The sequence below is a fragment of the Phaenicophaeus curvirostris genome, chromosome 12, assembly GCF_032191515.1.
Source record: "Phaenicophaeus curvirostris isolate KB17595 chromosome 12, BPBGC_Pcur_1.0, whole genome shotgun sequence".
NCBI classification, from domain to species: Eukaryota; Metazoa; Chordata; class Aves; order Cuculiformes; family Cuculidae; genus Phaenicophaeus; species Phaenicophaeus curvirostris.
The window spans coordinates 19,919,863-19,931,936 of NC_091403.1; the positions used below are offsets into that span (position 1 = coordinate 19,919,863).

Genomic DNA, 12,074 nt, shown 5'->3' on the forward strand with positions numbered 1-12,074 from the left:
CCCTCCTGTGCTGAGGACTCGAGATCTGAACACAGGACTCCAGGTGAGATCTCACCAGAGCCGAGATCACTTTATACTGATCAGTGACCTACTGGAGAACTGCTCCTTTGCACAGCCTGTGACCAATATTTGTTTACTTCTGCCCAAACTTTCTCTCTCTCTTGTTACATCCACTAAGCTGGATATCCTGGATACCCCCTGAAGCTGGATAATAGAGCACTGCATACCTGCAAGAAGCATATACAGCTCTCCCATCTTGGGCTGGTAGGTGATGGCAGCATTGAGGAAGTGGAACGCAGAAGCGTATTGCTGCATCGTGAGGTGGACTAAGCCCAAATTGTACAAAATCTTCCAGTCCAAGGGAGCCAAGTAGTTTGCCCGCTTCAGGCAACTGACAGCCTTCAAAAACAGGAATAAGTGTGCTGTAACACAGCCCACTCAGAACAGACCTCCTCTCTCTCTGCCACAAGAGGAATCTTGTTCTTCCATGAAGTTAGCTACAAATGAAAAAAGGAAGGAGATCAGATACTTACTGCTACATATTTCTTCTTCCCGAAGAAGCACATCCCAATGTTGTTCCACAGCGGGGAGCTTTCAGGCACACTGCTGGCTACCACCTTGTATTTGGAGAGGGCAACGTCAAAATCGCCGTGAGCCTGCATCATGCTGCCAGCCGCCAAGGTCGCCTTTGGGAGAAGACAAGAGTGACCAGCTGAGGAACTGCACTTCCCCGGCACAGCGAGAAGACAACAGGACAAAATCAATAAACTAAAACCATCTCAAGAGCAACCATTTCACTTATTCAGGCTTCTTCTTCTAGGGGCTGCCGAGACCAACAGTGGGAAGCAGATGGGTTCTCCAGAATCTCCCAACATGTAGCAGAAGTCAGGGTAAATAAGGTGAGTTCCTGCACCAACTCAGTCAAAACCATCTCAGAAATATTGCAGCATAACAATATTTAGGGTAAGTTCTGGGGTGACAGCAGTTCTTTCTAGAGTCTGAGTCTCTGAAAAGATCTATGCACTACTAGTTTCTTTTTAGTAACAAGTGCAGATACAAATAATGCTGGCAGAAGCTAACGGAGAGTAAAACATACACAAAAGAGACATATGCAGCAAAGCCACCCTGGTTCACACTGCCTGGCTGATACTGCAAATTAATGGAAATATGCAGGGGGGGAAAAAAGCAAGTGATTGCAACACACTATATTTAAACCACACTAGTTTAGTGCTTTACAATATTTCACTGTGACAAGGAGAATTTGTAAGTGTAAAGGTGTTTTCACAATAACCTTCAGCTTGCATTCATGTATCATTTGTCAACCACACATTTCAATACTCTACCTCACTAGCATCGTACAGAAGGAAAAAGAGGCATAGAGAAAGGAAGCTACATGCCTAAAAAGGGAAGCAGTTTCACAACCAGGAATGAAACCAGATGCCAAGCTCGGCTTTCCAGGCTGGAGCCAAGAAAAGTCCTATTTGTACCCAACAGCTGGAAGCACAGACAGGGTTATTAGTGCTGGGAGAACTATATAACAGAGCACACTTGTATCTGTGCTCTGTGCCTAGGAGTCACAGGAACCCAGGCACGGCTCCTGGGGTTTCTGCAACAATGTCTAGAACGTTTTCCTTACAAAGCAAACTCCATTTTCTTTAATTGGTGTGCAACTTCAGCTTAAAAACCAAAGGGATCAATTTAACATCCCATATGCCGCCTCCCTGCCTTTCCCTGACTCCACACACATCCAGCTCCCTGCCCACGGGAAGATCCCAGAAATGTATTTCAGAGAAACAAATTCTGGACAGGACACTTTTGAGCCTCTCCAGGTAGGACCCTGGATACAGATGGCAAAGCGCTGATACTGGAATTAGCCTTAAGAGGTGTCTCGTCATCATTCAGCCGGTACATTTCCACTTCTCACAATACCTTGTAGTTGCCTGGGTCATAAGTGAGCGCGTTTCCAAGGTGTTCAAAAGCCTTCTGGTGATCCCCATGCTGAGGAAAGAAGCAAATGAGCATCAGAAATTCAGGAATAGTTCAATCAGAAATTTAGGAGTGGTTAAGAACAACAACACGTGCTTTATGGGCACCAAAATTTCTGATTCCATTAAAACAAAGATTCAGAAAAGTGAATTTTGCAGAGCTCCCATTGTGCACACACATTCTTCTTGGATAATTTATAAAACGAATTCTAAAAATGGATTTTGCTAAGCTGGATTGACTGTTCAGACCCAAACACAGGTTTCCATATAGTTTGTGTTCTGACATTTCTACACAGGAGTGAGCTCTGGGTTGATATTCCTCTGCTCCTTCCTCGCTTCCAGTAAAGAGACTACAAATCACCACTCTGCACATCCTCAATTCCCTCGCCACAATTTTGTCACTCCCTAGGGTATTCTTTTCATGGGTAGAAGTCTCTCCTTGTCTTCTAAAAGACAGCAAGTGTTAGTGGGCACGACTGTGTCCCTACACAGGCACTTGACTGCTTAGAATCACTTAGATAATACTGTTTTCAATTGAGTTGTGCCAGAATTGTACCAGGATGCATCAGTGTCCAGTGATTTCAGTGATTAATAGCCAGTGGGAAGGCTGTAGAAGCATCTTTAAACTCCTGAAGGAGAGTATCTATCCAGAGATACGACAAATCAAACAAATAAATCACAGCAGAGACCTGGGCACTAAATTCACAGGGCAAATGCTTTACTCAAGCTACTATCATCTTACAGATCCCCCTTCCATGTCATATTCTTTCTAAATCCACACATATCCACTTAAGATATCCAAGGTTCCTACTGAATTTCCCTGCCTCTAGAGTAAGGTAATGTTTTTTGAGATCTACGTTTTATTCTCAAGCGTCTCAATGATCAGGGAAATGCCTAAAGATCTTTCCAAATAGGTACTTGGTGCAAGCTTTCTAGACATCAATCCTTTCGGACACTACTGCCTATTCTTCTTTACTTGTTCATTCTTTGGGACGCTTACTTTTGGAATAATCAGATGGTCTTCCCTATATATTTTACAGACCCAAGTGCTAAGCATGCCTTTGTTATTTAAATTTATTCCTATTTTCTGCTATGGTGCATTAACATTAACAATTTCATAGCTCTTTTGTTGGAAAATAACTTGCTAGACTCTGGCTCCAGAAACAAGGTAATCGCTAGTCATGTTTTGTTATACTTGGAGGATTTATAACAGAATTAGGGCAGTTGCCAAACAGAATTCCTGCTTTGGCTGAGGTCCAGGAAATTAACTTGCTTTTAGCAGCAAAAGGGAAAAAGAAGCTGCAGAAAAGCACGCTCTGTCATGTCGAATGCAGCCTTTACAGAGAATTGTGCAAGTCATAGGAAGGTGGATAGAAATAAACTCTATTAAAAAAAAAAACCCTTCGTCATTTTGAAAGTAAATTTATGTAACAGCTATTCGTTTTAAGTACCTGCAAGTAAAGGATCCCCAGTGTCGTAAGGAGGTCTGTGTTTTCTGGAGAAAACCTGTAATACAAGAGCCAGAGCACAGCACTGTTTATTAGCTCTTCTAGAACAGGTACAAAATGGAACACGGCAATAGGATGCTCCATCACACCAGTATCACTGTCGGACATTAACTGTTACTGCTAAATGCAAATATTAGAATAATTGCCACGGTGGGGACTGCCTTTGAACAATATTACACTTGAGCTTTCCAAATGTCTTCTAGATATAAAAGGGAAGTCAACACAGCTCTGTGAAATAGATCTGGAGGCATAAGAAGATAATGTGGGTTTGCTAAGCTTCAAAGAGAGTCTGCAGCAGTGACCTGGAAATACAAAACGGGATTTTCCATCGCCTCCTCCAAACCACTCTGTAAATCCACCCCAAGCCTCTTGGGCCATGTAGGACAGGCAATCCTCAGCTTTCTGATGGATCCTGCATACAGGCATTGTCAGACTTTTAATTCACCCTGTAAAAAGATTACAACCCTGGTTTCGCAGTCCAGCTGCAGACCGCTCACCACGGCTTCGCGCTGCATTGCAGCCCGCAGACCAGAGCGCTCAGACAGGCTCTCCAGGCTCACGTATCCCTGGCCACTCACACCGCTCCTTTCAGCACAGAGAGGCTCAAAAATGCACATCCCAAGGGCCTTCAATTACTGTACACAGCTCCCAGCCCTTCACTGCTAGCATGAGGTTCACACAGCAACAGTGTGAATCCTTTTGAAAGCAACACCGTTCCCAGTAGCTTTCAAAGACATAAATAGGATGAGAACAACAATAATGAAAAGGCAGAAAAAGACACTGCATTTGTGGCCTGATGCACCTTAGCAGAAGCAAGATTTCAATTCTCTGCTGTCAAGACTGAAGAAATCTGATATGCACACTCACAGTGGCACCTTTAAACCTCAACCTGGACAAAACCGCCTGTGCCTGACAGAGCATAAACACAGAGCAATGACCAGAGTGGAAACAGCAGGCACAACGTAACGGGCAGATGAGAACAAGAAAAAGAGAAACAAATGGGAGTGAGGCAGAAGGGAGAGCAGGGGAGCACTGAGGCAAGATACATAAACCTGGTAAGATGCTTAGCAAGGATTACTGACATAATAAACATTCTAGATTAGTCCAAATGCCTACCCAACCCATTATACTGACAGAAAGCAGCCATTCCCTCCATTATAAAACTACGTTTCAAAAGCACTGGTAAATGAGATGCTCAGGAATGCCCTAAAACAAGAGAGATCGGTACTGAGAAACTGTGATGGGATAGGAAAAAGTCACCGCACACCAACCTGTCTCTAGTCTGCCCCCTCACCTGTTTTCAAATGCAAATCACTCCAATGAAAACAGTTTGTGAAACACCGCAAACTGATTTTTGAGGGACAATCAGGGTTGGAAAGCCTCCCCGGGGCAGATGTTTTTGGTAGGTAAACTCTTGTGATTTATGAAGTCAGTTTTGGGTAGATTTGCTCCCAGGCATCTCTGTCCATTTGGTTTCCCCCTCTCTTTTGGCAGACCTTCAAATATCTCCTTCATCCCTGACACGCTGTCAGCAGAAGGAGGACTGCAGCTGAGAGCAGAGACGACTGAAGAGCCTCAAAGTGCCAGCTTCGCACAGAGACACTATAATTACCATTGGCTTTCTAATCATGTCCCCAGTTCAGATCTGGGACACCAATCAAATTTCTCTTGGCATAGGACGGGACGTGGGCAGATAGAAAAAGGGACGTATTCTTACTCTACAGCTTTCTTATAGACTTCAATGGCTTTATTCGTCTGCCCCTCCAGCAGATGAATCTTCCCCAGCATCATGTAAGTCAGATCGTGCCTGTTGAGCTCCAGGGCATGGTTGAGCTGGTCTCGTGCCTAAACACACAACCACAGAGAATAAACCAAAAACCAGTAAGCAATTACAGAGACCTCAGTGAAGCAACAGCCCATGGGCAACCCACAGCAGCTAGCGAAGTGATCTACTAACACCCCTGAGCTCAGGGAACACTGCCAGCAAAACCCAGCCCAGCTAATTGCTGAAATGAGTTATGCATCATGAGCCACATGCTTTTAGGGACAGAAAAAGGCAACATGGAGAGCTCAAGCCAAGCCAAGAGGCAATGACCTCCGAAGGAGGAGAGGAGCACAGGCCTGTTCTTGTATTTGAATCTGTTTGGTTTGAGGGGATCTCCAGGTTTGCTCACAAGTACATTACAGTTTATTCTTCAATGAAATGCTTATTCAAACAATAAGCATGGATTTCCAAGGGAACAAGAGGAGTGAATCAGCTCTTGTAAGGCCCACACTGATCCCCTCCAAGAGGAAACACTCTGAGCGTATCTTCCTCTCATGTATTCAGGCCTATCCAGCAGGACAGCACAATATGTTTGCTGTCTCTGAACAACTGATATATTAGAGATAGAAATGCTCACAAAGTAATGGAATTCTGCAATATGCGATACTTGTTACCAGCAGCTACTGAAGACACGGCCATCCCCAAGGGTATTGTTATGTTTTAGACGTCCTCATGGAAGTACTGCTGCCCAGGGTGACTGGTACATCTCAAATGTAGGGAAAAGCTGAGAAGTCAGCAGGTTCCACTCTGGAAGCATTACTGAACAAATCTCAGGTATACACCAGAGCTTCTGGCTTTACAGTGATGCTTCAAACTGGGAACATAGCAAGGGTGGGCTGCAAGGGCACCAGCACTCCACCAGAAAAAGGAATAGCTGGTCCAAACTGGGAGCAAAAGTTTTCTAAATGCAGTTTTTTCCCCTTACAAAGTAGCTCCACAGGATCAGACACAGCTCCGTGCTCACCACAAGCACCTAGGGGAAGGTTAAGTGGAGAGCTGTGCATGGCATGCTCAGACCTCAGAACAAAACTCCATTTCAAGCTTCCAAGAAGCTCTTTACTAGACACAACGCTCAAAGTTAGTGCTGCCCACACTGCAGCTATGTTCTTTCCTGACTTTTGCTCCAGGCTTGGTGTGAAGAAGCTTCAGACACAGAAGCAAACCCTTTCCATGGAGGAAAACAGGTGTCTGCTGCATGTCCAGCAAACCAGGCTCACAACTGGTCTCGCTGAGTCCTGTCAGACCCAAGGGCAGCAATTTTTCCTTCGGAAACCCTCTGTACGAGGTGCTGCAGTTTGAGCTGTACGCTGGGGAAACACTTTGGGTCTTTACCATCACACCTCTTCCCTCAAGGAGGAGCTGCCATGCTCTACAAACTGCTGCTCCTCACAAAACCAGCAGTGTTTATGGCTCTGGTTTTGAAATGCTTGGAAACAGAAGCAGCTCTCATTGGAGCAGAGCTGTTTTTCTGTCTAGTTTGAGGCAGCTCTTTGGGGTTTCCCAAACACTACTTTTAAAAACAGAAATGCTGTCTGAAAAAAAATGGTTCAGAGAAGCCTTCTGGACAGCAACCAGGCTAACCTGGCTTCCACTTCAATCCGACTGCACTGACTTGCAGCGGACTCAAACTAACTCAACACGCACATGGAATTATACAGAGCTCACAAACTTTTGTTCCCAGAAACAAACACTGAAGGTAAAACTTCCTTGATACCTATCACTGCAAACGACCCACTTCAAACTACCAGAGAGAGTGAGATTTCTGGAAACGCTGCTTCCTATTTGCCGGGTGGATAAGATGAGCATTTGCATTACCTTGTTGAAGTGTTTCAGGTACATGTAGCACACACCCAGGTTGTGGCTGATCTCCTGTAAAAGAACACAGTGATATCTCCACACCAAATCGGCACGAGATTTGAGACACACACTAAATAATCCATCAGTGCTGAGTCACCACTGGCCTGGGCGAGGAGATCTCTGTGCCTGCCCACTCCCTTCTTGCTTTGTAGGTCAAATAAACCTGTAAATTCAAGTTGCTCCAGGAGCCTGCAGAGCTCAAGTGTGACTGTACACAACAGACTAAGGGCCACTGAGACAAAAATCACAGAAATAAAGATGGCCTCTCCAGAGAAAAAGAGGCAAAGACTGATTTCTTCACTGAGATGTGACAGTTCCCAGGGAGGTCCCTGCAGCCCAGTAAGGTGCTCTTATGGGTGGCTCTCAAGCTACCCACACAGTCATCAGGCTGCACCCAGCCAGACAAAACTTGGAGACGTGCCTTATTTTCCAAAATAGAAGTCAAGCACCAGAAGGTGCTTACAGACCCTTAAACAGTCTGGTGACACTGCAGGGAACAATTGTGTCTCCAATCCATCACCAACAGTTTAACAGATAAGCTATGTACACCTTCCTCACACCGGCACATCTTGGGGAGTTGAAAAACAAGGTCCACCAATCCCTTGCTTCTATTCTGGTGAGCATTTCACTGCTTCATCAGTTTAAACAGTCTTGACCTTTATGAAGAAACCCTCTTATTTCCTCATTAACCCTCTTAGAATGGTATTTTCCTCCACACAGTCTTTCCAGCTGCGGAGAACAGAAATAAGTTGGTAACATCTAGTTACTGCGGCTTGCAGAACGAGAGTGCAAGGGAAGAGCATAGCCTGGCGCTGCCTCCAGTGCTGAGCCAGCTATGGGAAATAACTCATCCAAATACCCGCTGAATTCTGCCTGCTGCCCTGTAAATAGGGTTACGGGCAAACCAAGCAAACTGCAGGTAGCTTAGTTAGCTAGGGAATGCAGGCTTGAAAGAAGACCCATGGCACAAAAAGTTTAGGAGTTGTCTGGCACAAGATAAGGTGAATAAAACACCCTTGTATCGAGCCTGAATTTCAGATGTACTGAGCACCAAAAGCACAGCTAAAGTCAGTGAGTGTCTGACGTCTTAGGGAATGACATAACATGTAGCAAATCTATCCTAGAAACAACATGTCTGCACACAGCACAGTCCCTGCAGACGGCTGCCCACAGCTAACTGCAAGATATCCTCTCTCCTCTCACTCTCACTCCCTCTCTCCTCTCACTCCCTGTTGCTTAGGAGTACGGTTTAGTGGTGAACTTAGCAGTGTGAGGTTTACAGTTGGACTTGATAATCTTAATGGCCTTTTCCAACCTGAATGATTCTGTCAAAATGTTTCCTTTTGCAATGCTCTTCCTTCATTTTCGGTCTTCCTCTACAGAAGAGCTAATTTAATTATTGTTCCTGTAGTTATCAGCCTACATTTTGCCAAAACAGGTAATGCCTGGTAGGTAACAAGTAACCCTCTCAGCTCGTCTGAGGGCGACCTCTCTCAATGCTCTTTTGCACTACAAAAGGATTCCCAATTACCGAAGAAAGTTTTAACGATAACTGAGGATTTCCGAACAGGGAGCCACTTCCCATATTTTCCTACCTTGAATTTAATTTAGCTCTATGTACCACATACAGCTGTGTTAATACTAAGACTCTGCACAGCTCAAACATGTCATACGACACACTGTCCCATGACAAGAGGTGGGATTTTGCAGGTAGAAATGATGCCTTGCTCCTGTGAGCCGAATCAGGTGCTGCAGAGGCTCACCTGTGCTAGGGAATGCCTCTCCTGCAGCTCCTCCTCTGCTCAGACCACAGGCAGCATCAGCTCAGTGCTGCTTGGAACAAGTTTGCAGCTGTCTTCATAAAACCGCAGATACAACTGCAACCTACAATCAACTGCAACTCCGTGCAACACTTACCCAGTCCTTTTCATCGAGTTTTGCTGCTTCGTTGTACACTTCAATAGCCGCCTTGTGTTTCCCCAGAAGAAACCTGTGAAAGCATTTCAGCGTTTATTTTTTCTTGCTCTGAAACCCTGCTGTGCAATCACTGTCACCTTTACCAGTGAGAAATGTCATTCTCCACCTGCACAGGAAGCCCTGAGAAGTTCACAGTCTCAGAGATAATACAGCCTGGGAGCTGCTCCCTTTCGGGGCCAAGGTCATCAATCGTGGAGAGGCTCTGCTTGACATTCCTGGAGATGCAAGAAACAAACCCACAGGCTCTGCAGCCTGCCTTTGTCTCCAAGGAAAGAGACAGGTAATCTAACCAGACACCCAGAAACAGAAAGAGGTCTGTAGGGCACGTTTACACAGCTCAAACCAGGACCCTTAATGCTCGAGCTAGAAATCTGTGCGTTACCTCTTTGCTTAAAGCACAAATTAAAAGAAAACACAATGGCAGCTAGGCAGATAAGAGATCCTGCTTTTAAGGGTAGCCTACGCTTCCGGAAGCCAACACAAGTGTTGATAAGGAGGAAGCATGTTTGGAATTAAGCAGCCTGGGATTTCGCTTGATGCCTGGGAGAAAAAACAAAACGTGGAAGGTCCTGGGTGGCACATCAAAGGGAAACAATAAAACACCACTCACAGCGATCGAGCCACCTGCTTGAGGTTGTCAGCACTTCGAGGGTTCAGAATGGAACATGTCTGGAAAAGTTCAAGAGATTCTTGAATTTTCCCCTCCAAGCGAAATATCAAAGCTGTAAGACAACAGATATCAGGCAAATTAGTCCATTATCTGCAGGAAAAATGTGCCACTCTGGCAGAGGGGAAAGAAGGGGGAGTACAGATGTAACAACGCTTATCTGCTCTCACCCCTCCTGCAGCAACCGCAGGCAGAAGCTGTGGCTGAGGGCAGGATGACAATGTATACAAAGGGAAAAGCTTCTGTTCTTCAGAATAAAGGCTGTTCTAAACCCTGCTCGTTAAGATGCAGCCTGGATTTCTCCCTCTCCTCACTTCCGCCGGCTGCAGTTTGTCCTTGACCAGCAAATCTCAGCAGCCCCCCAACACAGTGCTTTGAATTGCAACGTCAAGTTTTGGGACACATTTTTTAGTGGACAGACAGCAGGAGAGGAAGAAGACGACCATCCTTAAAAGAAACAGTAAAGCAACAGACACCTGAGGCAGGCAGCTCAAGCAGAAAGCAACACAATCTGCAACACAACCAAACACACAGCCCAAACACGCACCAAACACACTGAAGGCCAAGAGCCCACAGTCCAAGGAAGAAGCGGTGACAAGCTCACCAGTACGGACAAACCAGAAAACTCAATTTGCCAATCCACGTGAAAATCACAAACTTCAAAACTAGACCTAGCAAATGGAAAGGAAGCCAAATATTTTTAATATCTGAATTTTATGTTTCTACCATGTGTGTCCCCTGTAGTTCACTGTCTCTCAAATCAAAATTTTGATCTCAAATCAAAATCAAAAGTGATTTGCTTTAGCAGAATTCAGACTTTGAAGCCTCCTGTGACATACCTTGAACGTAGACTGCATATTCACACAGCCCATTGGACTCCCGGAGCTGCTCTTTGATGACAGCCTGAAATGACAAAGTGCAGAGTACGTACCAAACATGGTCTCACTCATCAAAGAGCCCGTTAGCTGCTCCACTGTCACCCCATTAGTAAACTGCAGCACGGCAGCCTTCAGAAGAATATAAACTCTTCAAATACTTTAATAAAAGCATTCCCTACGGAAGAAAATTAATTTCCAACTGACCAAATATCTTCTGCAACTTTGATTTGGAGAATGCTACCTATGGCTGCGTTGTATCTGTGCTTATTGCAGAACACTCCACAATAACTTGAATTAGAACATCATGCACCAGGTTAATGGAGACAGTTCTTCCTCACGTGGCAGCACCAGTGGTCACACAGGATGTGAGAGCTACAAAATTTGTTGACTCAGAATCTGTGCTTGGAGAAGTCAATATCGACACAGAACTAATAGCTAATTGCTGCCATATACTACAGGAAAATGCTATAGAAGTTGTAAACTTGTAACATTTTAACAAAGCTAATTACACAGGTTCAGTTACAGAAACCACAACCCCACAGACAGGAGAGGCACTAGACTGCGTCTGGGACAACTACAAGAGTGCACAGAAGAGAGCAAGCTCGTCGTCATGTGTGAAGAGCCCTGCACCAGGAACACTGCAGCCCTTTTCAGTATTTCTCCCTTCCTTCCTATTACCAAAGATAATTAGACACTACCTGAGGAAAATGACACAAGGAATCTTGGAAAGCATCCTTTGCTGATAAGGGTCTCTACTCTTAGGCCCTTTGTGAAGAAATAAATTGAATCGGAACCGTAGCTGAGTCAATGAAAGCCAAATGAACAAACTATGAGTATGTGGAAAAAGGAAGGGGAAAAAAAAACCTGATAAAAATGTAAATTCTTGCTGGCTGCATTCACGCAGCTGGCAGTGTCAGGTGCAGATCCATATTCCATAGTCACACATGACCCAAAACTATAAAACTGGCCACAGAGCGCGACCTTTGGGAGGATGAGCACTGTGGCTATGAAATGAACACATCATTTCTGTTCCCAGACTCCTCTTTTGCTCGGAGGTGGAAGGAACAAAGGGAAGAAAGAAAGGTTTCTGGGCTGGCAACAAACCTGGTGCTCATCTGGCAGCTCTGTTGAGTGCATGATCAGCACCAGCATCCCCTGCCTCTGAGACAGATACAAATGAGGGACCTGAAAACAAGAAGAAAACTGAACCTAGCATATGCGAGGAAAGTGGGGTGAAGGCAAGGAGGGTCACTGTTGAGAGTCCTCACTCGTAAAAAGAGACTAAGGAGGGGAAGGAAAAGGAAGAACAAGACTGCACTGCTCTGCCCCTCAGGTCCGTATCTGCCAATATCTCATGCTTTACAAAGTACATCATTA

General features: G+C 45.0%; 1 protein-coding gene across 2 annotated transcripts in view; it reads right to left on the minus strand.

Moving 5' to 3' along the window:
- Positions 1-12,074, minus strand: part of BBS4 (Bardet-Biedl syndrome 4) — a 37,945-nt gene that overhangs the window by 8,049 nt on the left and 17,822 nt on the right. For both annotated transcript variants that reach the window (XM_069866477.1, XM_069866476.1), the window contains 9 exons: positions 10,659-10,722; positions 9,763-9,874; positions 9,093-9,165; positions 7,134-7,187; positions 5,211-5,338; positions 3,437-3,491; positions 1,930-1,998; positions 534-686; positions 228-399 (listed from right to left, as the gene is read on the minus strand). In XM_069866477.1, coding sequence (XP_069722578.1) covers positions 228-399; positions 534-686; positions 1,930-1,998; positions 3,437-3,491; positions 5,211-5,338; positions 7,134-7,187; positions 9,093-9,165; positions 9,763-9,874; positions 10,659-10,722 — 880 coding nt within the window. The remainder of the gene's footprint in view (positions 1-227; positions 400-533; positions 687-1,929; positions 1,999-3,436; positions 3,492-5,210; positions 5,339-7,133; positions 7,188-9,092; positions 9,166-9,762; positions 9,875-10,658; positions 10,723-12,074) is intronic.